Genomic DNA, 27,269 nt, shown 5'->3' on the forward strand with positions numbered 1-27,269 from the left:
ACCTTGTTTTTCAGTTTTGTCATTGGACTATGGTGAGCGGGGTTTTAGCATGTTTTGTTGTCTTTTTGCAGGAGTTGGGGCAATGACCTGGTCTCCACTTGCCTGTGGAATCATTAGTGGGAAGTACGATATTGGAGTACCTGACAGTTCAAGGGCTTCATTAAAGGTAAAACAAATAATTAATAAACCACTTGGATTTTGATTATTTTCTCTGACACTAATTACGTTTCAACTTGATTTCACAAATAACAAGAGTGCTTTGTTGCTGTTCTCAAGTGTTTAAATTGTGATAGCAACTGATTGCATTCTTATGAAGAGATGAAGTGTTACAAGGTACCATTATATGTATGCAAAGCTTTTTCTCAGGAGATTAAGCTACGGTACAGGGTTTGTGGAAGCAGTGGCACAAGTATATTATTTTCTTGTTTTCATTGTGCAGAAAAGATCAGTTGCTGATTCAGTTAATAGTTCACTTATCCTTCAAATCAAAGTATTTAGTGTATGATGTCAAAACAGAAATGTACTGATGTGAAGAGTTAAATAAAGCTTCCGTCATCTGAACCCCAAGATATGCAACGACATTGAAAGAATAGTGAAGCATTTATTGTTTCTTTTCAATATTTTTTCCGCCTTCCTGCTGTTGAGATGACATCACCTCTTTGTTGGGCAACAGTCTCCCGAGTGCTAATTGCCCTCCAATACTTCACCCAAATACCTATTCTTCGTATGTGAGCCTTGACAGTGAGTTTCAGCAAACTATTCAACTGCAGAGACATCACAGCCAAGTCTGAACACAGAGGCAGTATTTGCCAAGTCTGAACACAGAGGAGTATTGGCCGGGTCTGAACACAGAGGCACTATTGGCCAAGTCTGAGCACAGAGGCACTATTGACCAAGACTGAGCACAGAAATACTATTGGCTGAGTCTGAGCACAGAGATACTATTGGCTGAGTCTGAGCACAGAAGCACCAGTGGCCAAGTCTGAGCACAAAGACACGATGTCCAATTGTTGCACGTCTATCACTATGGCTGCTCCGACCAGCTAATTCAGGACAGACCAAAGATCAAATCACGGGCCTTCTTGATCACTATGGCAAAACTACTCATTCAGTAGTCAGGGAAGTGGAATCTATTGTTTTATGGAAATCAGTAGCAGAGACAACTGTATGATAGGAACCCATGACTGCATCAAACAGCAGATATATGATACCATGCGACTCACACTACACTAATGTCAATTTTTATTTCACTTAGTGAGACAAGTATAAGATGTCATGTATTCAACTATCATTGTAACCCATGTATAAGCTGACCTAAGTTGTACACCTTGAGAACACTGACCACAAGGGATGCACTTGTGGGACACACTCCTAACCTGGACTTTCAGGTATAAAAGGGGAAGCTCCACCCACCTTCATCACTTGAGGTCTTGGTAATAAAGGTAACTGGTCACAGAGTGACGACCTCTCAAGTATGGGCCTCGTGTGCATTTATACTGTATAGTAAGGACTTATCATTGGCTACGAGAAACTGGGATTTAAACCGCGCGAGCATGGCCACTAGCAGCACAAAAGAGAGGTACTATGTTGGTGATGATTTGGACGACTTTATTGAGAGACTACAGCAAAGTTTTATCACTAAGGAATGGTTGGGACAGGATTCGGCCGACAAACGCAGGGCTCATCTCCTGATGGTTTATGGATCCACAACATACTCCCTGATGAAGGACCTTCTAGCGCCAGTGAAGCCGGCGGACAAGATGTTCAAAGAGCTCAGTAAGTTGATCGGGCAACACCTTAACCGGCGAGCAGCATGCACATGGCGAAACACCGGTTTTACACGCACCGGCGACGAGAAGGGCAAAGCGTTCCAGACTTCGTGGCAGATCTCCGGCGACTGGCGAGCCTATGTAAGTTCCCAGATGAATGCAGAGCGGAGATGCTGCGAGACTTTTTTATTGAGGGCATCGGGCATGCTGGGGTTTTCAGGAATCTGATTGAGACCAAAGACTTGACCTTGGAAGCGGCGGCTCTGATAGCCCAGACATTTATCTCAGGGGAGGAAGAGACCAGAATGATGTATGATAAAAATCTTGGCTCAAATGCGGCAAACGACCAGGGAGTCAACATTGTTAACGCGGCACACAGTTCTCTAGGCAGACAAGGGTAATTGGACATGCCCCAGCATGTAGTCGAACCCAAAGGGGGAATTCAACAGAGACAATGGCTAGCTGAATGGCGATTCATCGCAATGGACAATGCGGCCAGTAATGGGGCCATTAACACCTGTTAATGGTGCGCTTAAGGGCAGTTACAGAGACAGTCAGAGACGATCGACTGGTAATGGACCTTTCGTTTCGAACAACGGGGTCTCCAGCTCATGCTGGAGGTGTGGAGGCAAACACCCAACCAGAGCTTGCAGGTATCAGCAATATACCTGCAGAAACTGCAACGTCAGCGGTCATTGGGGCGTATGTGCAGGAAGCCTGCAGCCAGGTTGATGTACTCGGAGGACGGGCCCGATGTAAGCTCTACGAGGCCAAATGAATACTGGGGGAAATCGCTGGAAGCTGAAATTCAGCGAGTTCATGTGGAGCATGTATACAGTTCATATACCAGGACGCCACCGATAATGATGAAAGTGCTCCTCAATGGCATCCCAGTATTAATGGAGCTAGACACGGGGGCCAGCCAGTCCCTGATGAGTATCAAACAGTTCGAAAGGTTGTGCGTGTCCAAGGCCAGGAGGCCAAAATTATTGCCGATTGACGCACAGCTACGGACATATACAAAGGAGATCATTCCGGTGCTAGGCAGTGCCACGGTAGTCGTGACCCACAAAGATTCAGAGAACAGTCCCGGGGGCCGGTCCCGCACTATTGGGGAGGAGTTGGCTTGCTGTCATGAACTGGAAATGGAGCGATGTCAATGCAATTTCTTCTGTGGAGTGAATATCATGCTCACAGGTCCTGGACAAATTTGACTCATTATTTCAACCCGGCATCGGCACTTTCATGGGGGCCAAGATAGTGATTCACATAAACCCGGCACCAGGCAAGTACACCACAAGGCCAGAGCGGTGCCATATGTGATGCGGGAAAAGATAGAATGCAAATTGGACCGCCTGCTGAGGGAAAGCATCATCTCGCCAGTCGAATTCAGTGACTGGGCGAGCCCGATCATGCCGGTGCTCAAGGCAGATGGGTCGGTCAGGATATGTGGCGATTACAATGCCACCATCAATCGGGTGTCACTCCAAGACCAGTACCCGCTACCAAGAGCGAAGGACTTCTTTGCGACGCTATCCGGTGGCAAACTTTTTTCCAAATTGGACCTGACCTCAGCTTACATGACCCAGGAGCTGGCGAGTGAGTCGAAGAAGCTGACCACCATCACGACACACAAGGGATTGTTTGAGTACAACAGATGTCCGTTCGGGATTCGTTCGGCCGCCGCGATCTTTCAGCGAAATATGGAAAGCCTCTTCAAGTCGATTCCAAGGACAGTGGTTTTTCAAGACGACATCCTCATCATGGGTCGCGATACTGAAGAACACCTCCATAACCTGGAGGAGGTGCTATGCAGACTGGACCGGGTAGGGCTGCGACTGAAAAAGGCCAAGTGCATCTTCTTTGCTCCAGAGGTAGAATTTCTGAGGAGGAGGGTAGCAGCAGACGGGATCAGACCCACTGCGTCCAAAATGGAAGCGATCCAGAGAGCACCCAGACCCCGTAACACGATGGAGCTGCGTTCGTTCCTGGCGCTCCTGAACTATTTTGGTAACTTTCTTCCCAAATTGAGCATGCTGTTAGAGCCGCTACACGTGCTCCTTTGCAAAGGTTGCAAATGGGTTTGGGGGGGACAGCCAGGAAAGGGCTTTTGACAGAGCACGCAATTTGTTATGCTCCAACAAACTGTTAACATTATATGACCCATGTAAGAAACTTGTTTTAACATGCGATGCGTCATCCTATGGGGTCGGGTGTGTGTTGCAGCTTGTGAATGCCAATGGTCAGTTACAGCTGGTAGCTTATGCCTCCAGAAGTCTGTCCCAGGCAGAAAGGGGCCACAGGATGGTAGAAAAGGAAGCGCTAGCATGTATATACACAGTAAAAAAAATGCACCGGTACCTGTTTGGCAGGAAATTTGAGCTGGAGACAGATCACAAACCCCTAACACCCCTTTTGGCCAACAACAAGGCCATAAATGCGAATGCATCGGCCCGCATACAGAGGTGGGCACTTACGTTAGCTGCCTATGACTACAGAATTCAGCACAGACCGGGCACTGAAAACTGTGCCGATGCACTCAGCAGGCTCCCACTAGCCACCACTGAGGGGGCAACTGAGCATGATGCTGAGATGGTCATGGCTGTTGAAGCTTTCGAAAGCGAAGGCTCACCTGTGACAGCCCATCAGATTAAAGTCTGGACAGCTAAAGACCCGCTACTGTCTTTAGTTAAGAAATGTGTCCTGAATGGGGACTGGGCAGCCACGTACGGGGCATGCCCTGAGGAATTTAAACCATTTCATAGGCGCAAGGATGAACTCTCGATTCAGGTCGATTGCCTACTGTGGGGAAACCGAGTAGTCATGCCCCAGATGGGCAGAGAGGCATTCATCCGAGAACTCCACAATGAGCACCCGGGCATTGTCATGATGAAGGCAATTGCCAGGTCACACGTTTGGTGGCCAGGGATAGATGCAGACCTGGAACTTAATATTCGCAGGTGCAACACGTGTGCTCAGCTGGGCAATGCACCCAGGGAAGCCCCCCTTAGCCCTTGGTCCTAGCCCGCCAAGCCATGGTCATGCATCCATGTGGACTACGCAGGTTCTTTCATGGGAAAAATGTTTTTGGTTGTAGTAGACGCCTACTCCAAAAGGATTGAGTGTGCCATTTTAAATTCAAGCACATCCTCTGCCACGGTAGAAAGTCTACGGACAATGTTCGCCACCCATGGTCTACCAGATGTCTTGGTCAGCGACAATGGCCCGTGCTTCACAAGAACTGAATTCCAGGACTTCATGGCAGACAATGGAATCAACCATGTCAGAACGGCACCGTTCAAGCCGGCCTCAAACGGCCAGGCGGGACGAGCAGTGCAGATAATCAAACGGGATGCTCAGAATCCAAGGGGATTCCCTACAAAGCCGCTTATCACGCCTCCTGTTGGCCAATAGATCCCGACCACACTCACAGGGGTTCCACCCGCAGAGCTGCTAATGAAAAGGACACTCAAAACCAAGTTATCCCTTATACACCCTACTATGAAAGAAATTGTTGAGAGCAGGCATCAGTCACAATGTGACTACCATGACAGGAATGCGAGGGCGTGATGTATTGATGTCAATGACCCTGTTTTTGTCCTTAATTACGCTGCAGGGCCCAAATGGCTTGCAGGCACTGTGATTGCCAAAGAGGGGAATAGGGTTTTGGTAGTTAAACTTACCAATGGACAAATCTGCCGCAAACACGTGGACTAAACTAAAAGGAGGTTCAGCAACCCCATAGAAGAAGCAGAGGAAGAACACGACGTAGAGTTTACTCCACCACAGGTGACCGAACACCAGAACCAAGTGGAGGAGAGCCCAGTCACTGTGGGCAGTCCAGACAGGCTTGAGGCACGCAAACAGCAGACACTCAGGCCAGCGCCCAACAACTGGAGCCCCAACTCAGGCGCTCTACAAGGGAGCGTAAACCACCAGAGAGACTTAACCTGTGATCCCAATAAGACTTTGGCGGGGAGGTGATGTCATGTATTCAACTATCATTGTAACCAATGTATAAGCTGACCTAAGTTGTACACCTTGAGAACATTGACCACAAGGGGTGCACTTGTGGGAGACACTCCTAACCTGGACTTTCAGATATAAAAGGGGAAGCTCCACCCACCTTCATCACTTGAGGTCTTAGTAATAAAGGTAACTGGTCACTGAGTGACGTTCTCTCAAGTATGGGCCTCGTGTGCATTTATACTGTATAGTAAGGACTTATCATAAGACATGCCTTATATAACTTTATATCAAGCTTTGCTCTTGCAATTTTTGATATTAACTCGACACCAAGATTGTTGTAGTGGAGTATTACAAAGATACTCAACGCAAGTCTGTTTTGGAGAAAAGAATCGTTTATTATAAAGTACTCGATAGAGGGAGAGACAGCTTCTACAAAAGTTCAGTAAATCGGTGACCCAAACCAGCCGTTCTCTCTCAGCAGTTTTTGGGGCTGCTATTTTTATAGTCAAAATACATACAAAATCCTGAAGTTCCGCGCGGAGGTTTTCCATTTGTTGTTTCCCTGCCGCATCACAAAATTTTCGCCTACCCACTATGATTACAAATATAAATTGCTTAATACAATTATATTGACAGCAAGCTTCGTTACCTCCCTTATGCGCCTTTTATCTGATGAGTTATGTGCTACATCATTCTGAGGTCCGCGAACTCTTCTCCTCTTGGCCTAACTGCTTTCAACCAGTTGAGATTTTTTCAATTGTCTTTTGTTTCCCGTAATCTCTTACCACCCCATGTGACCTAGTCTTGCAGTGTATTTTTCCCAACTGTCTGGTTTATACTGTGATAAGATGATTTATCTTACTGAGAGTTCTAGTCTTATCATTTTCCCTGTGTTCGTAGCACATATCTCTTTTTTTTCTTACAGCCTTGCTTTTGTTTTTAACTTTACTTAATTAGGTCCCCTTTGATTAATTCGGTTCCCTCTACTTAATTTTTTTTCTGTTGTGTTATGGCACATTACCTACCCCAAATGAACTGTTACTTTAGATAACATATTTATAATTATTTGTAAGGGTTAATTCCTACTCACTGGCAATCCATCTCTTACCACTATTTACGGAAGCACGTGGGACTAAGCCTATAAAATTTATTACCCACCTTATGGCAAAACAATCATGGTACAATTCAACCAAAAGTTGCAATCAACAGGAGTACAGATATCAGCACCAATCTGCTCTCAAACTGTCCAGCATTCTGTATTACATAAGAACATAAGAAATAGGAGCAGGAGTAGGCCATCTGGCCCCGTGAGCCTGCTCCGCTATTTAATAAGATCATGGTTGATCTGATCATGGACTCAGCTCCACTTCCCTGCCCATTCCCCATAACCCTTTACTCCCTTATTGCTCAAAAATCTGTCGATCTCCGCCTTAAATATATTCAATGACCCAGCCTCCACAGCTCTCTGGGGCAGAGAATTCTATAGATTTACAACCCTCTGAGAAAAGAAATTCCTCCTCATCTCAGTTTCAAATGGGCGGCCCTTTATTCTGAGACCATGTTTCCTAGTTTTAGTTTCCCCTATGAGTGTAAATATCCTCTCTCCATCTATTTTGTCTGGCCCCCTCATTGGCCCAGAAATTCCGCTTTCTACTTCCCACGAGCATTCGACTAGATTTTAGAGAAAAAATGCGCACCTCCCTGAAGGTGCTGCGCCCGCTTGACTTTCCGATGCACAGGCCTCCTCTTGCTGTGATCGCAGCGCGTGCACGTCGGGATGTGTGCAGGCCTGGAGCTGGAGTCACATGGCTCTGGGCAGCCAATCAGGTATAGTATATTCTCATTCATAGTAATAGGAGTTTCGTAAGTCAGAAACTCCTATTACTATGAATGAGAAACCCACCCAAACACCCAAAACACTAATAAGAAATAGAAAATATACACTACATATTTAAGATTCATTTAAATTAAAGTTATTAATGTCTTTTTTAAAAATCAGGAAAATATTTTTTTAATGTTTTCTTAGTTATGCCTTAAAATAAAATTACCATTGTGGGGATGGTATTTAACAATAAAATATGTTTTCATAACTTTATTTTTATATGTTTTTGTGTGTTTTAAAACAATTGCACCTGTAAAAGTAGGCTATGCGCCTGCTTTTTCACGCGCAAGATTTTTGAGGACATTTGTATGCGTAAATATCGCAAATTTGCACGTACAAATGTCCTCTCTCCCGATCTGGCTACGATCTGTCAAGCTGCAGCTTGACAGATCGGAAAAGCCGGTTTTCAGCGCATGCACATTGTGCACTGAAAACGGGCTTTTCCAATGCCTTCCCGGGTCTGTAGAAACTTTGTATGGGCCTGGGACATTGGAATTTCAGGCTCATTATCTTATGTTTCGATAAGATCACCTCTCATTCTTCTAACTCCAATGTGTATAGGCCCAACCTACCTTCATAAGTCAACCCCTTCATCTCCGGAATCAACCTAGTGAACCTTCTCAGAACATCCTTCAATGCAAGTATATCCTTCCTTAAATACGGAGACCAAAACTGTACGCAGTACTCCAGGTGTAGCCTCACCAATATCCTGTACAGTTGTGGCAGGACTTCTCTGCTTTTATACTCTATCCCTCTTGCAAGAAAGGCCAACATTCCATTTGCCTTCCTTATTACTTGCTGTACCTGCAATTCTAACTTTTTGTGTTTCATGCACAAGGACCTCCAGGTCCCTCTGTACTGCAGCACTTTGCAATTTTTCTCCATTTAAATTATAATTTGTTTTTCTATCATTTCTGCCAAAGTGGATAACCTCACATTTTCCCACATTATACCCCGTCTGCAAAATGTTTGCCCATTCACTCAGCCTGTCTATATCCCTTTGCAGATTTTTTGTGTCTCCTCACAATTTGCTTTCCCACCCATCTTTGTATCATTAGCAAACTTAGCAACATTACACTCGGTCCCTTCATCCAAGTCATTAATATAGATTGTAAATAATTGATGACCCAGCACCGATCCCTGTGGCACCCCACTAGTTACTGTTTGCCAACTGGAAAATGACCCATTTATCCCAATTCTTTGTTTTCTGTTAGTTAGGCAATCCTTTATCCATGCTAATATATTACCCCCAACCCAGTGAACTTTTATCTTGTGCAGTAACCTTTTATGTGGCACCTTATCGAATGCCTTCTGGAGATCCAAATACACCACATCCACTGGTTTCCCCCTTATCCACTCTGCTCGTTACATCCTCAAACTGAATCACTGCTGTTGGTACCACTCCTTGGTTATTGCTTATTAGCTGTGCAACAGTCCAGTTCTTTAATGCAATTCCTTTAATCTCAAACAGTCTCACTTCCTCAAAGAGGGCTGATTTCCCAACAATTTGACTTTAATCCCTTTTCTTACTCCTCTACGATTTTACTGAGAGCACTAGTTCTGTTCTTCAACTGTAACTCCCTTGATGGTCTCTATCTTCTCTGCAGCTATTCTGGTAATGAAGGACAATATTTTGATTTCGTCAGGCTACAATCAACTTCTGCTTCTTCAGAATGAAGGACTCCAGCACATGATGTGTGGCTAATAATTCAGCTGACAACTGCTGCAGCTAGCTGGGGGCACTTGCCCCACAGAACAGCAGTTTCATACACCTTAAGTCAATGATTGACAACTTCACAGTGACAAACTCAGACTCCTGCAATCTCCAGATATGTCCCTGTTACACAAACAATACCATAACATCAGACACAGTTGTCTGGAATGTTCACTATGACAGTCTGTGCAGACAACAAGAAATGTTGCATCATGTACCAAGATGAAGAGGCACAGCAGAATTTATAAATAAATACACAAATATGTCATATGACAAAAAAAGCCAGTGAAGTTTTGTTGCTGGAATATGAGGAAATTACACATCAACTGTACATTATAATGTTACATCGAGCATTCTTTGTGTTCAGTATTATGGCAAGAGTTTTAAAACAGAAGTTTGTAAAAATGTACATAATATTTTAAACAGTACTTTCTAAAATTGTCAAATGCATTCTATAGGACATTGGCATCTGAAACATTTGACACCTCATGAACCATTAAAACACTTAAAAAGATCTATAGTTGACATTAATAGACACACTGTCCCAGTTCCAAATAATTTACAAAGAATATATTGATTATATCATCCAACCATAAACTTGCATTTATATAGTGCTTGATCACATCCTCAGTGTGTCTGGAAGTGCTTCACAACCAATGCATTACTTTTGAAGTGCAGCCACTATTGAAGTGAGGTAAACGATCAAATTATTCAAAAATGTTCAATTAAATTGTAGTTTACATATGATTGTCCTCTGTTTTCAGTGTTACCAGTGGCTGAAGGACAAAATTATCAGTGAAGAAGGAAGGAAGCAGCAAGCTAAACTGAAGGATCTCACTCCGATTGTGGAGCGACTAAGCTGCACGCTACCCCAGTTGGCAATAGGTGAGAACACTTTCAGAAGATCCATAAATAACATGCTTTTGGATTTTTTCAGCCTAATACCACTCTGAATCATAAGGGTAAATTATAACCAGTAGTACTGAGTGAAATTTGTGCTAGCTTGATTGACTTCATAACTGAGATCCTTGGACTAAATCTGAGCATCAGTTTGCCCATTATTAATTGATCACACTGGCATGCACCTTCTGACTCATGCCAACTGTGAGCATTTTGGGGTTCCAGTGTCTCAGGGGTTTGATAACAAAAATTGATACTGATCGGGTCTTCTCCCTTGATGCCGCTTCCAACCAAGTCAGGCTGCCATGTACCAGACTGGATTACTCTCTTCACTCTGTGCTGCTGCTAGTACTAGTGCAGGGATTGATTGCCCTCTGTATACTGTAAGCGGGAAGCTTTGCGAGTAGGAATTTACATCTACAATATTCAGAATCCCTGTCCCAGCAGAAACATGGAACAGAGAGTTCTGTCTGATACACTACCAGCTGGACTCCGATATGAGCAGGAGTGGTGAGGAGAGACCAAATAGATGGCAATAACAAAGGGATGTAGATGACAGTGAATGAAATGGCAATGGATGACAATAGAGGGAAGGGGTAAGTGGGTGGTAATGAATAGGAGAGGGATGGGACAGGCGCTTGGAATGGTGCTTTGCGACAGAAATAGGAGAGAAGCTGGCAATGGCACGTTGGGTGGGGGCAGAGAGTGACAGCATTAAATGAGAGGAAATTGGGAAGAAAGTATTGGGATGATCTCGGAGTGGGCGAGGGGGAAGTTTGAACTAGGGGAGTGAAGAAGAGCACTGGTCTGGAGATGAATACGTGGGGACAGGAGGGGAGTGCCAGCATGGATTGTGAGGGCTGCAGGAGAGCATCTCTGTAAAAGGATGGGTTGCGAACAGAATCTGGAAGGTGTAGAGTGGCTTTGTGAACCAAGCGGAGCAGGGTTGAATGGAAGAGTACATGTTAAGGTACCTTACGGGAAAATCCAAATGTCACTTTGCTTTTTCTTTTTTGGATTAGCAATGTATTAATTGCAGAGTATATGACTACTTAGAATGAATCAGAATGCATCAACTTTAATATCAAAATCAACATTTTTCTATGGTTGCTTCACAAATTTTGTGCCTTCAATATTTAAATATCCTTTTCAGGCTTCTGTGTAAACATGTTTTTTCCCCCTCCAATACAAGTGAAAGAATGTTGTGTATATCTATCACTTAAGGTACATAGCAGGTGTAACTACTGATGTTTCACGTCAGGACCATTCCCAAGTTGTCAGTTTTGTGGAGGCTGATGCAACTGCTTTGAAGTTGTTGCTACAGTTGTTACCAGTTTTCTCAGTTGGCATGTACGCAGGCGATCACTCAGCAGCATGGCTAGTCTGCCACAAGGGACTGTTTTACCAGAAAATTCAGAAGACTCAAATTTGAATATTCTTGAATTCAAACACATATTGCCAGGGATCAGACAGATTACACACACCACAACCAGACTACCAGGAATTGCATCCAAACATAAATCAAGACTTTGGGGAAACCAGTGAACTCCTGTCCCTAGACTGCCGGAGATCAGTGTACACCCACCGAGAGACTGGAGAGATCACTCACCCTGAGACCAGGGCGATCAATCACTCACCCTGAGACCAGGGCGATCAATCACTCACCCTGAGACCAGGGCGATCAATCACTCACCCCGAGACCAGGGCGATCAGTCACTCACCCCGAGACCAGGGCGATCAGTCACTCACCCCGAGACCAGGGCGATCAATCACTCACCCTGAGACCAGGGCGATCAATCACTCACCCTGAGACCAGGGCGATCAGTCACTCACCCTGAAACCAGGGCGACCAATCACTCACCCTGAGACCAGGGCGATCAGTCACTCACCCTGAGACCAGGACGATCAATCACTCACCCCGAGACCACGGCGATCAATCACTCACCCTGAGACCAGAGAGATCAGTCACTCACCCTGAGACCAGAGAGATCAGTCACTCACCCTGAGACCAGGGCGATCAATCACTCACCCCGAGACCAGGGCGATCAATCACTCACCCCGAGACCAGGGCGATCAGTCACTCACCCCGAGACCAGGGCGATCAGTCACTCACCCTGAGACCAGGGAGATCAGTCACTCACCCTGAGACCAGGGCGATCAATCACTCACCCTGAGACCGGGGAGATCAGTCACTCACCCTGAGACCAGGGCGATCAATCACTCACCCTGAGACCGGGGAGATCAGTCACTCACCCTGAGACCAGGGCGATCAGTCACTCACCCTGAGACCGGGGAGATCAGTCACTCACCCCGAGACCAGGGCAATCAGTCACTCACCCCGAGACCAGGGCGATCAGTCACTCACCCCGAGACCGGGGAGATCAGTCACTCACCCTGAGACCGGGGAGATCAGTCACTCACCCTGAGACCGGGGAGATCAGTCACTCACCCTGAGACCGGGGAGATCAGTCACTCACCCTGAGACCGGGGCGATCAATCACTCACCCCGAGACCGGGGAGATCAGTCACTCACCCTGAGACCAGGGCAATCAGTCACTCACCCCGAGACCGGGGCGATCAGTCACTCACCCCGAGACCGGGGAGATCAGTCACTCACCCTGAGACCAGAGAGATCAGTCACTCACCCTGAGACCAGGGCGATCAATCACTCACCCTGAGACCAGAGAGATCAGTCACTCACCCTGAGACCAGGGCGATCAATCACTCACCCTGAGACCAGGGCGATCAATCACTCACCCTGAGATCAGGGCGATCAGTCACTCACCCGGAGACCAGGGCGATCAGTCACTCACCCCAAGACCAGGGCGATCAATCACTCACCCTGAGACCAGGGCGATCAGTCACTCACCCGGAGACCAGGGCGATCAGTCACTCACCCCGAGACCAGGGCGATCAATCACTCACCCCGAGACCAGGGCGATCAATCACTCACCCCGAGACCAGGGCGATCAGTCACTCACCCTGAGACCGGGGAGATCAGTCACTCACCCTGAGACCAGGGCGATCAATCACTCACCCTGAGACCGGGGAGATCAGTCACTCACCCTGAGACCAGGGCGATCAGTCACTCACCCCGAGACCGGGGAGATCAGTCACTCACCCCGAGACCAGGGCAGTCAGTCACTCACCCCGAGACCAGGGCGATCAGTCACTCACCCCGAGACCGGGGAGATCAGTCACTCACCCTGAGACCGGGGAGATCAGTCACTCACCCGGAGACCGGGGAGATCAGTCACTCACCCGGAGACCGGGGAGATCAGTCACTCACCCGGAGACCGGGGAGATCAGTCACTCACCCGGAGACCGGGGAGATCAGTCACTCACCCGGAGACCGGGGAGATCAGTCACTCACCCGGAGACCGGGGAGATCAGTCACTCACCCGGAGACCGGGGAGATCAGTCACTCACCCGGAGACCGGGGAGATCAGTCACTCACCCGGAGACCGGGGAGATCAGTCACTCACCCGGAGACCGGGGAGATCAGTCACTCACCCGGAGACCGGGGAGATCAGTCACTCACCCGGAGACCGGGGAGATCAGTCACTCACCCGGAGACCGGGGAGATCAGTCACTCACCCGGAGACCGGGGAGATCAGTCACTCACCCCGAGACCGGGGAGATCAGTCACTCACCCCGAGACCGGGGAGATCAGTCACTCACCCCGAGACCGGGGAGATCAGTCACTCACCCCGAGACCGGGGAGATCAGTCACTCACCCCGAGACCGGGGAGATCAGTCACTCACCCCGAGACCGGGGAGATCAGTCACTCACCCCGAGACCGGGGAGATCAGTCACTCACCCCGAGACCGGGGAGATCAGTCACTCACCCCGAGACCGGGGAGATCAGTCACTCACCCCGAGACCGGGGAGATCAGTCACCCCGAGACCGGAGAGATCAGTCACCCCGAGACCGGAGAGATCAGTCACCCCGAGACCGGAGAGATCAGTCACCCCGAGACCGGAGAGATCAGTCACCCCGAGACCGGAGAGATCACGCAGCCCCAGACCGGAGAGATCACTCACCCCCAGACCGGGGAGATCAGTCACCCCGAGACCAGAGAGATCACTCACCCCCAGACCAGGGCGATCAATCACTCACCCTGAGACCAGAGAGATCAGTCACTCACCCTGAGACCGGGGAGATCAGTCACCCCGAGACCGGAGAGATCAGTCACCCCGAGACCGGAGAGATCAGTCACCCCGAGACCGGAGAGATCAGTCACCCCGAGACCGGAGAGATCAGTCACCCCGAGACCGGAGAGATCAGTCACCCCGAGACCGGAGAGATCAGTCACCCCGAGACCGGAGAGATCAGTCACCCCGAGACCGGAGAGATCAGTCACCCCGAGACCGGAGAGATCAGTCACCCCGAGACCGGAGAGATCAGTCACCCCGAGACCGGAGAGATCAGTCACCCCGAGACCGGAGAGATCAGTCACCCCGAGACCGGAGAGATCAGTCACCCCGAGACCGGAGAGATCAGTCACCCCGAGACCGGAGAGATCAGTCACCCCGAGACCGGAGAGATCAGTCACCCCGAGACCGGAGAGATCAGTCACCCCGAGACCGGAGAGATCAGTCACCCCGAGACCGGAGAGATCAGTCACCCCGAGACCGGAGAGATCAGTCACCCCGAGACCGGAGAGATCACTCACCCCGAGACCAGACAGATCAGTCACTCACCCTGAGACCGGGGAGATCAGTCACCCAGAGACCGGGGAGATCAGTCAACCCGAGACCGGAGAGATCAGTCACCCCGAGACCGGAGAGATCAGTCACCCCGAGACCGGAGAGATCAGTCACCCCGAGACCGGAGAGATCAGTCACCCCGAGACCGGAGAGATCAGTCACCCCGAGACCGGAGAGATCAGTCACCCCGAGACCGGAGAGGTCAGTCACCCCGAGACCGGAGAGGTCAGTCACCCCGAGACCGGAGAGGTCAGTCACCCCGAGACCGGAGAGGTCAGTCACCCCGAGACCGGAGAGGTCAGTCACCCCGAGACCGGAGAGGTCAGTCACCCCGAGACCGGAGAGGTCAGTCACCCCGAGACCGGAGAGGTCAGTCACCCCGAGACCGGAGAGGTCAGTCACCCCGAGACCGGAGAGGTCAGTCACCCCGAGACCGGAGAGGTCAGTCACCCCGAGACCGGAGAGGTCAGTCACCCCGAGACCGGAGAGGTCAGTCACCCCGAGACCGGAGAGGTCACTCCCCCAGAGACCGGAGAGGTCACTCCCCCAGAGACCGGAGAGATCACTCCCCCAGAGACCGGAGAGATCACTCCCCCCAGAGACCGGAGAGATCACTCCCCCAGAGACCGGAGAGATCACTCCCCCAGAGACCGGAGAGATCACTCCCCCAGAGACCGGAGAGATCACTCCCCCAGAGACCGGAGAGATCACTCCCCCAGAGACCGGAGAGATCACTCCCCCAGAGACCGGAGAGATCACTCCCCCAGAGACCGGAGAGATCACTCCCCCAGAGACCGGAGAGATCACTCCCCCAGAGACCGGAGAGATCAGTCACCCCGAGACCAGAGAGATCAGTCACTCACCCAGGGACTACCGGGGATCATTGTATGCCCATTAACATGGTACCATACAGGAGATTATTAGTGACAGTTAAGGACATGGAATTACAGGGAGGATAGCAAACTGGATTAAAAATTGGATAGAAGAAAGAAAAGAGAGTAGTAGTTAAGGGCAGTATTTTCAGAGTTGTGTGAAGTGGTGTCTCACAGGGTTTAGTTCTGGGGCAACTTCTGTGCACTGTGTAGATCAATGATTTTTAAACAGGCCTGAGGAAATGGTGTGGAAATGTGCAGATGATATAAAAATAGATGATATAGTTAATTCCTTTGAAGACCAAAGGAAACTGCAATGGAATATTTGTAAGATGGAGAATGGGCTAAATAGTGAATGTCAGTAAGTGCGAGATGTTAGATTTTTGCTAAGGAATAACAACACTAATTATACACTGAATGGAAATATACTTGGAGTGGAAGAGCAGAGGGATTAGGGGTACAGGTTCACAACATTAAAGACAACACCTCATGGATAAGGTCATTAAAAAACCCTTTGAAAGGCCATAGGTACAATATTAAATATGAGAAATTTAGAACAGAGAGTAGGAGAAACTTTGTCACACAAAGTTGTGAGCCTTTGAAATTCACTTCAAGGGTTAGTGGTTGTAGGTTAACATTCAAGATTAGATTGAATTGGTAAATGAAGGAAAAGGAAATAAAAGTATATGGATGCGGGCAGGTAAATATGATTATTTGGAGGGTAATTGGCATCACAAACTGGTTGAGCCCAACAGCCTGTTTCCATATTGTAACTTGTATGTATTTCTGTGTTTCCCTAGACTGCTCAACATCCGCAGACTCACATTCCCTCTCCAACTTATTCAGACCAACAAGGATAAATTGGAGTCGATAATGGTTTGAACTGTGTGCTTCTCCAAGGCCACTATCATTGGTGCTGCTTGATTAGCAAATAGGAAGTGGTCTTACTGCTAGTTTTTCCAGCTCAAGGACCTTTGCTGCAACAAAGTGTTCCATCTAGTGGCTCGACTGAAAGCTAGCAGAACTTTCACATTGAGAAGTAAATTCAAAGACACCTTGAGTTTCAATTCTCTGCAATTGAATTATTTAATCATTATAACAACCAGGCCACCTATTAACACGATCAATACAACATACTGCATATATGAAACGAAAAATATTAACTTATGTTTCACTATTATAGCATTTATATGCTTGCCTTTTTACTATGCAATATGGAATAGTATTTTAATAAAAATGTCGGTGAACTTACATGTTCAGTTCTTAACCCTTAGCAATTCTCTACTTCTTTCAGCTTGGTGTCTGCGCAATGAGGGTGTAAGTTCAGTTCTCCTGGGAGCTTCTAGTGCAGAACAACTTACAGAAAACTTAGGTGCCATACAGGTAAGTTATTATTGAAAACTCTGACCAACTCATTCATTGATACAAACCTGATATTTAGAATGGAATTAATCACATCCACAAATAAAGAATGCAGGGAAGAGAAACCCATGGATAGAAGCAATGCTCTCCCTTTAGAAATTGGACTGCTAGTACTCCGATATACTTTATGAGGAGAAAGTAACAATCGTCATAGACAGTCCCTCATATCGAGGATGACTTGCTTCCATGCCAAAAAAGGATGAGTTCACAGGTGTTTCAGTGAAGGACTTAATATTCCAGGTGCACAACTACATATTGAAGGGTGGAAGATGCCTGTACGTGGATTTTTATAGTGTGTGGTGGTCGTTGCACACCAGCCACGACATGGGCTTGACAGAGCTAGGTCTTGATCCAGTAGCAAGGATTAACCAAGACGACTGGAGACCAGCTCTGCTGCATGGACCAAGTGTGCACACATATTGCAGTTTGGGCTGGCCCCTGCTGTCCCTGGGCCCTCACCTCTTCTGGGCCCGAACTCGTGCATTTCCTGGGCCCCGATCACGTCGCTCCACGATCACACGCCGCTCCTGCACCCCAACCTTGCCGCTCCTGCACCCTAACCTTGCCGCTCCTGCTGTACCTGCCCACACTCCAATCACCGACATAGACCTTGGTGATGTCCAATCCAATCGCCCTCTTCACAGCCATCACTCTCCAGCATGTGCTGTACCTTGAAGTGGTATGCTTCGAAAGAGAATACTGCTTCAAAGGAGCAAGTAATAATACAGACGAAAACAACTGTTGCAGCGGAAATAAATGATGGTTAAAATCTTTATTTTGGATAAGGTACGCTTTCATTACATTTTACAACCTTAGTACTAAACCTTTTTGAACAATAAGGGAGTGAATGGTTATGGGGATAGGGCAGGGAAGTGGAGTTGAGCCCAAGATCAGATCAGCCATGATCTTATTGAATGGCAGAGCAGGCTCGAGGGGCCAAATGGCCTACTCCTGTTTATATTTCTTAAACACTGGTTCAGTAAAGCTCCAATTCTCTCTTGGTTTTCCAGTGTTGCTTCAAACAAATATAGTTTATCCTTATTATTCTTAAAGGTTGTTAAAGTTGGAGTAAAATTACCCAGTTAAGACCCCACCACCATTTTTGACTATCGCCAGTTCAACTTGAGAGGCGGTCATTTACAGCAATATTTAAAAGGATCCATATCCGCAGTAGGGAAGGGTAGAAACAGGTCTAGCATTCATTTTTTTTACTTGGAAACATAGAAAATGGGTGCAGGAGCAGGCCATTCGGCCCTTCGAACCTGCACCGCCATTCAATATGATCATGGCTGATCACTTAACCTCAGTACCCCACCCCAGCCTTCTCTTCATACCCCGATCCCTTGAGCCGCAAGGGCCACATCTAACTCCCTTTTGAATATGTCCAATGAACTGCACTCAACAACTTTCTGTGGCAGAGAATTCCACAGGTTCTCTGGGTGAAAATGTTTCTCCTCATCTCGGTCCTATTTGGCTTATCCCTTATCCTTAGACTGTGTCCCCTGGTTCCGGACTTCCCCAACATCAGGAACATTCTTCCTGCATCTAACCTGTCCAGTCCCGTCAGAATTTTATACGTTTCTATGAGATCCCCTCTCATTCTTCTAAATTCCAGTCAGTATAAGCCTAGCCGATCCAGTCTTTCCTCATATGTCAGTCCTGTCATCCCAGGAATCTGTCTGATGAACCTTCGCTGCACTCCCTCAATAGCAAGCACATCCTTCCTCAGATTAGGAGACCAAAACTGCACACAATACTCAAGGTATGGTCTCACTAAGGACCTGTTCAACTGCAGCAAGACCTCCCTGCTCCTGTATTGAAATCCCCTCGCTATGAAGGCCAGCATGCCATTTACTTTCTTTACTGCCTGCTGTACTTACCTTCAATGGCTGATGCACCATGACACCCAGGTCTCGTTGCACCTCCCCTTTTGCTAATCTGTCACCATTCAGATAATATTCTGTCCTCCTGTTTTTGCAACCAAAGTGGACCTCACATTTATCCACATTATACTGCATCTGCCATGCATTTGCCCACTCACCTAACCTGTCCAAGTCACCCTGCAGCCTCCTAGCATCCTCCTTGCAGCTCGCACTGCCACCCAGCTTCGTGTCATCTGCAAACTTGGAGATATTACATTCAATTCCTTCATCTAAATCATTAATGTATATTGTAAATAGCTGGGGTCCCAGCACTGAACCCTATGACACCCCACTAGTCACTGCCTGCCATTCTGAAAAAGACCTGTTTATTCCCACTCTTTGCTTCCTGTCTGCCAACAATTTCTCTATCCACGTCAATACATTACCCCCAATACCATGTGCCTTAATTTTGCACACTAATCTCTTGTGTGGGACCTTATCAAAAGCCTTTTGAAAGTCCAAATACACCACATCTACTGGTTCCCCATTATCCGCTCTACTAGTTACATCCTCAAAAAATTCCAGAAGATTTGTCAAGCATGATTTCCCTTTCACAAATCCATGCTGACTTGGACCGATCCTGTGACTGCTTTCCAAATGCGCTGCTATTACATCTTTAATAATTGACTCCAGCATTTTCCCGACCACCGATATCAGGTTAACCGGTCTATAATTCCCTGTTTTCGCTCTCGCTTTTTTTTAAAAGTGAGGTTACATTAGCCACCCTCCAATCCATAGGAACTGATCCAGAGTCCATGGAATGTTGGAAAATGACCACCAATGCATCTACTATTTCTAGGACCACTTCCTTAAGTACTCTGGGATGCAGACTATCAGGCCCTGGGGATTTATTGGCCTTCAATCCCTTCAATTTCCTTAACACCATTTCCTGACTGATAAGGATTTCCCTCAGTTCCCCCTTCTCGCTAGACCCTCGATCCCCTAGTATTTTCGGGAGATTATTTGTCTCTTCCTTAGTGAAGACAGAACCAAAGTATTTGTTCAATTGGTCTGCCATTTCCTTGTTCCACATTATGAATTCACCTGATTCTGACTGCAAGGGACCTACATTAGTCTTCACTAATCGTTTTCTCTTCACATATCTATAGAAGCTTTTGCAGTCAGTTTTTATGTTCCCTGCAAGCTTACTCTCATACTCTATTTTCCCCCTCCTAATTAAACCCTTAGTCCTCCTCTGCTGAATTCTAAATTTCTCCCAGTCCTGTACTGTAAATGCTTCTGTCTTTTGAGCCACAAAGACTTCAAACATTTGTTCTCCTTGCTGCTGTAAATATTTTACCTGCACCATAAATCGCTACTCCCTTTCACTCCTGATGCTTCCACTGTTCCCCTTTAAAATGCTGCTGCAGGCCCAACCAGATTGGCCACCCCACTCCGCTGCCCCAACCACAAAATTATTACCTCACACTAACTGCATCGGGTGGGCAGAGCGGAAATCCCATCTGCTGCCTTCCCAATATATACCCAAATCAAAAATCACCCATCACCCCTCTGTATTCTGGAATGCAAAGATAATCCCCAGCTACGATTCCCTACTGCTAACCATCATCTTAAACCCCTCTCCCGTCTCCACCACATTCACCTCCAACAAGTGCGAGGAGCTTATGGACTTCTTTGTCTCAAAGATTGAGACCATCCGATCAGCTGCCTCTGCCAGTTCCCTTCCTTCCCCTAGCCCACAGGGCCAAACTTCCTCGGAGGTTCCCCTTTGCCCTGAACTCGCATCTCTCTCCAGTTTCTTTCTGATCTCCCCTCTTAACCTCTCCACGCTCATCTTGTCCACGAGACCCACTTGCTGCTCCCTTGACCCTATTCCCACTAAACTGCCGACCACCTAACTTCCTTTTCTGGCTCCCATGTTAGCTCACATTGTTAAACGGTTCTCTCCCCTCAGGTACTGTCCCCCTCTCCCTCAAATCTGCTGTCATCACCCCTCGCCTCAAAAATCCAACCCTTAACTCCACTGAGCTTGCAAGCTACTACCCTAATTCCAACCTCCCTTTCCTCTCCAAGTCCTTGAATGTGTTGTCACCTCCCAAATCCATGCCCATCTTTCCCAGAACTCCATGTTTGAATCCCTTCAATCTGGTTTCTGCCCCTGGCACTGTACCAAAACGGCTCTCATCAAAGTCACAAATGATATCCTTTGTGACTGTGACAAAGGTAAACTATTCCTCCTCGTCGTTCTCGACCTGTCTGCAGCCTTTGACACGGTTGACCACTCCATCCTCCTCCAATGCCCCTCCACCACCATCCAGCTGCGTGGGACTGGACTCGCCTGGTTCCATTCTTATCTATCTAATCCTAGCCAGAAAATCACCTGCAATGGCTTCTCTTCGAACTCCTGCATCTTTACCTCTGGTGTCCCTCAAGGATCTATCCTTGGCTCCCTTTTATTTCTCATCTATATGCTGCCCCTTGGCGACATCATCTGAAAACATGCCGTCACTTTCCACTTGTACGCTGACGTCACCTAGCTCTACCTCACCACCACTTCTCTCGACCCCTCCATGGTCTCTAATTTGTCAGACTGCTTGTCCAACATCCAGATCGATGAGCAGAAATTTGCTCCAATTAAATATTGGGAAGACCGAAGCCATTGTCTTTGGTCTCCGCCACAAACTGCGTGCCTTAGCCACCGACTCCATCCCTCTCCCTAGCATCTGTCTGAGGCTGAATCAGACTGTTCATAACCTAGGTGTCATATTTGCCTCTGAAATGAGGTGCCAGCCACATATCCACGGCATAACTAAAACCTCCTGTTTCCACCTGCACAACATTGCCCTTCTTCACCCCTGCCTCAGCTCATCTGCTGCTGAAACCCTCATTCATGCCTTTGTTACCTCTAGACTTGACTACTCCCAACGCGCTCCTGGCTGGCCTCCCACATTCTACCCCCTACGTAAACTTGGTCATCCAAAACTCGGCAGCCTGTGTCCTAACTCACAGCAAGTCCGCTCACCCATCACCCTGTGCTCGCTGACCTACATTGGCTCCCAGTTGAGCAACGCCTCAATTTCAAAATTCTCATCCATGTTTACAAATCCCTCCATGGCCTCGCCCCTCCCTATCTCTAATCTCCTTCAGCATCAACCCCCACCCCGCCCCCCGAGATGTCTGCGCTCCTCAAATTCTGCCCTCTTGAGCATCCCTGATTATAACTGCTCGGCCATTGGTGGCCATGCCTTCAGCTGCCTAGGCCCAAGCTCTGGAACTCCCTCCCTAAACCTCTCTATCTCTCTTTCCTCCTTTAGGACACTCCTTAAAACTATCTCTTTTGACCAAGATTTTGGTTATCTGACGTAATTTCTTCTTGCGGTGTCAAATTTATTTGTTTCGTCCTCCTGTGAAGCGCCTTGAGATGTTTTAGTATGTTAAAGGTGCTATAAAAATACAAGTTGTTGTTGTTGTATCTTAGTAAAGTTCATTTCTGCAATGCATTCTATATAGTGGTGTTTTTTTATATAATTTTGCTCATTTTTCCACCAACTTTATCAGTTATTGCCATTTCAAGGGAGGAGGGGGGGAACAAACGAAGTCAATTTGAATATGAAGGATGAATGTGGGGTAAGCTACACAAAATTAACTGCTTCATTCCAGGCCATTCAAATCTGATACACATTTATCCATTGCCTAGTGGTAAACATTTCAAACGTCTCTAATATCAATACATGAAACTCTGTTGTGGAATTGAGAACTTGTGGAGGAATTGTAGCTTGGACCAGATTAAATGTTTTACCCATGAACGTCCGTGGTATTGATCAAGCCTATCACCAGCACCAATTTACCTTTGTATCCATAACGACATATCTTGTACAAGGACTTTACATCAGTCACACCAGACCAGAGATTCCTCCTACTCTATCAGCCATGACTCAGTTGGTAGCACTCTCGCCTCCGAATCAAAAGATTGTGGTCATAGTCCCATTCCAGAGTTTTGAGCCCAAAATCGAGGCTGACACTCCAGTGCAGTACTGAAGGAGTGCTGTACTATTTCAGATGCCATTTTTCAGATGAGTCATTAAACCAAGAACCCGTCCATCCTCTCAGGTGGATGTAAAAGATCCCATGGCAGTATTTCGAAGAAGAATCGAATTCTCCCCTGTGTCGTGGCCAATATTTATCCCTCAACTAACATCATTTGTACTTCATTGGCTGTAAAGCATTTAGGGACATTCTGAGGCATGAAAGGTACTTTATACATTCAAGTTCTTTCGTAACTGTAATCTGTATCGGTCAAAATAATTTTACTACTTTTCAGGATCCCTTTCCTCAGTTACTTACTGAAATGTTTGGAAAATTTTCAGGTTCTCGCAAAGATGACAACACAGACTGTGAATGAAATCGACAACATACTTGGTAACAAACCATACAGCAAGAAGGACTACAGATCCTAATTTAAAGATGCATGATATTGACTGGGACTGCATGATGAAAGTGGTACTCTTAATTGCAGGACCACTGTCTGGTTAATGTGAATCTAAAGCTTTGCTGCTGAATTCCCACAGATGCATGCCCATGCAATGAGAGATGTGCCCTTATACAGAAGCACATTTAGAATCTCCCAGGTTATTAAGGTAGTTCCTGGAGTTTTCTCGTCAGTGAAACTGAGCGCTACATTTATCTCTTTCTTTTGCTTATAATGTAAAAAAAATAGAACAAGTTCATAGCTTGTGTATCTTTGGAATCTCAATTCCAGTACAAGGGTTACATAATTATTTTTTCCTCGCATTTGAACCTTGCCCAGTGAATTTCAGATCATAGACATGTGTGTAATAGCTTACTTTATGGAGGAATTTTTTGACTTTAAAACAAGAGTCTGAATGTGTTTACATCAATCGAAACCCAAAGATGCATTTCGGATACTTTTTCAGGTTGTAAAATATACTGAAAACAAATGCTCATTTTAACCTGCTCTGGACTAGACAAGTACACTTATGTATAAAGTCACTTACGGCAGTCAATCTGCAATAGTCAAAGCTTAAACTGCACTGTAAATTTATTACACCACACACACTTGACACACGTAACTGCTGGGTGCCTTTTTCAGAAAGCAACAATTGCTGTATGAAAGGCCTGTAAACCTAACCCCCTTCTGTTACCTAAATGTACAGTTTTTAATGCTTTTATTGGTTGAGAAATAGGAGAGAGAGAAAGTACTCAAAGGGAATATACTCTGATTGGCTGTATGTGATAAGTAATGTTCCCCGGTCTGCTTTTCACCTTACAGGTCATACTTGGATAAAGGAATACAGAGCTGTATATCCAAGTTTACAGATTACATTAATTTAGGAGGCACAGTAAGTTGTGTGGATGGGAGCAGAAAGTAAAAGTTAAATAAACAGATTAAGTGAGTGGGCAAAACCAGTGCAATGTGGGAAAGTGTGAGGTAATCCACTTTTGATCCAAGAATGACAAATCAGAATATTTTCTTAATGAGGAAAGACTGGAAACTGGCAGAATAAAGGGTATAGGTACACAAATCATTAAAAGCTAGTGCACAGGTACAGAAAGTGTTGAAAAAGACTAATGAAATGTTGGCCTTTATCTCAAGGGGGTTGAAATACAAAGGGGTGGAAGCAATGCTTTAGTCACAGCCACATCTGGTGTATTATATTCAGTTTTGGGCACCGCACCTCAGGAAGGATATATTGGCCTAGAGGGGGTATAGTCCATATTCACCAGAATTATACCAATCCTTAAAGGGTTAAAATATGAGGATAGGTTGCATAAATGGGCTGTATTCCCCAGAGTTATAAAAGTTGAGGTGTTATCTAATTGAGGTGTTTAAAATGATAAAAGGATTCACTAGAATAGATACAGAGAAATTATTTCCTCTGGTGGGGAAATCCAGAACAAGGGGGCACAATCTTAAAAATAGAGCTAAGCCAGGAGTGAAATCAGGAAGCACTTTCTCCACAAATGGTAGTGGAAATGTGGAATTCTCTCCCCCAAAAGGGTGTGGATGCTGGGTCAATTGAAACTTTCAAGACTCAGATCAACAGATTTTTAGGGACATGTATAATGGTGTGTAAATGTAGTTGAGGTATAGATCAGCCATTATTTGATTGAATGGTGGAACAGGCTTGAGGGGCTGAATGGCATACCCCTGTTCCTAAGTTCATATATATTAAAACAAGTTAAGATGGTTTTAAATAACTTATGATAGAAGAATTTTAAGAAACCAGTTGGTAGATCGATATTAGTTTCCTATGCAGAAAACATGTGACACATTACTGAAAGCTAGCACAGCTACAGTGCAGAAGTGGAAAGGTGACCATGAGATGTAAAACCGAAAGTTGTGCTAATGTTGGGAAGATCAGGTCATATACTCTCACTTGCTTTAATACTATTACAAATACTTAAACAATCTGGAGTACTATGCACTCTGGCTAGTTACCAGATTTAAGTGACAGTTCATATCTTTTGCTCGATGGTAAAAATTACTTAAAGCTGTACCTGATTTGATTAATATGTATATATAACAAATAAATTAATTAGGTACAGGCATAACATTGTGTCAGTTAATTTGTTCTGTCATGTACTGATATCATGTTTCACTATCTTAACAATCTACTTATTGCTGAATTACTGCTGCAAGTTTAATGAGAAACCAGGACTAATCAGCAGACATAATGATAACGCAGCAACTTAACTGGCTTGCCAACAATTAATATCACTTTGTCAAGTTACATATTCTTAGGCTCTAATTTAGTAGGTTTTAAAATATTCCTGTAGTAATTGCCTGTGTTCTTAGAGGTGTTCCATCTCGGAAAAAATTGCTTGGCGACTTTTTTTAACATTAGTTTACAAGCACACGATATACAGATGTAAATGATGTGGGAATGAATTATATTATTTGTGCATGACATCATTGTTATGAAAGTGACACGTGGATATTCTGACACTCTAGCCCAAACAAAAACAGTTTTTGATCACTTTCTGTCGCTCAAAGAACGGTGTGACGCAGTGACTACCCACAAATGATAGTATTACATATATTCTATTGCAGAATTAATCTGTTCCAGCATAAAATATGCTAGAACAGATTAATTTTGCAATATTCCACCATACAACCTACACATGTCTACTATAAATATAATATTTCACTTATTTCTATCTTTTTATAGAGACTTACGTTACTTAGTTCTGTACAAACATACCCTAAATTGCCATGGTATCTTTTTAGCAGTATTATAGGATTTCATTGATATAAGTCAACCAAGTGTCATCAAGTTTAGGAGCGTGTTCTAAAGACTTAAACCCCAAACTTCCTGTATTAAGGGAGAGCAGAAAAGATTTACACTGCAGGGACAGAATCTGGTTCCACCGAGATTACTTCTATTTACAGTGCCCCTTCAAGTTTGGCACAGACAGATATTTCACCCATACACCTAATCAAGCGTGTCTAGGGTGTTCCCAGGTTACTCCAGGAAAGTCTGCCCTTAAGGCCTCGGGGTATCCATGCCTTTACTACGAAAAAGGTAACTGATACTCTGCAGAATCAATTGCCCAAGAGGCCTGCCAGCTCCATTGAGAATTTAAGAAATTACTTTAAAATAAAAAATCTTCGAGAGCATTTTCTCAACATTCTGACCAGCAGTTGCCATTGAAGAGCCCTTAAAAGCACAATGCGCCTGTGTCGGCTATACAAATAACCCCACTGCCTCAATTTGGGGCACGGTCTGCATCTTTATGCATGGATAGAAGGAAGGGGAGGATTCCTCTCCACTACATTTGTGCTGGCAGAGCAGACGTCATCTAATGAAAGCTAGAACAAAGATAAAAAGCACATATGATGGCAAGTTCATGATCTGTTGCACAAGAACAAAACTGAACAGGAAAATGACCTGTTAAAAAGGGCATGGTATTAATAAAATAACTGTTACGGACACAATACGACATATAATAAGATACCTTTGGCATTGTTGCCAAATTAAGTAATTTAAGGGTTAAATCATGGCAGGAGAGCCCAGACCCATGTCATGCACCTCCTGTGCTATGTGGGAAGTCAGGGGCGCTTCCAGTGTCCCTAACGACAACATGTGCAGGAAGTGTATTCAGCTGCAACTCCTGACAGACCGCAT

General features: G+C 45.9%; 1 protein-coding gene across 2 annotated transcripts in view; it reads left to right on the forward strand.

The window, feature by feature from the left end:
• The window catches only part of kcnab1a (potassium voltage-gated channel subfamily A regulatory beta subunit 1a), a 452,196-nt gene extending 426,560 nt beyond the window's left edge, over positions 1-25,636 (forward strand). For both annotated transcript variants that reach the window (XM_070882310.1, XM_070882311.1), the window contains exons 11-14: positions 72-166; positions 10,099-10,219; positions 17,112-17,200; positions 23,490-25,636. In XM_070882310.1, coding sequence (XP_070738411.1) covers positions 72-166; positions 10,099-10,219; positions 17,112-17,200; positions 23,490-23,579 — 395 coding nt within the window. In that variant the 3' untranslated portion in view covers positions 23,580-25,636. The remainder of the gene's footprint in view (positions 1-71; positions 167-10,098; positions 10,220-17,111; positions 17,201-23,489) is intronic.
• Positions 25,637-27,269: the final 1,633 nt, after the last annotated feature.

This window comes from Pristiophorus japonicus, chromosome 6 (genome assembly GCF_044704955.1).
Source record: "Pristiophorus japonicus isolate sPriJap1 chromosome 6, sPriJap1.hap1, whole genome shotgun sequence".
NCBI lineage: Eukaryota > Metazoa > Chordata > Chondrichthyes > Pristiophoridae > Pristiophorus > Pristiophorus japonicus.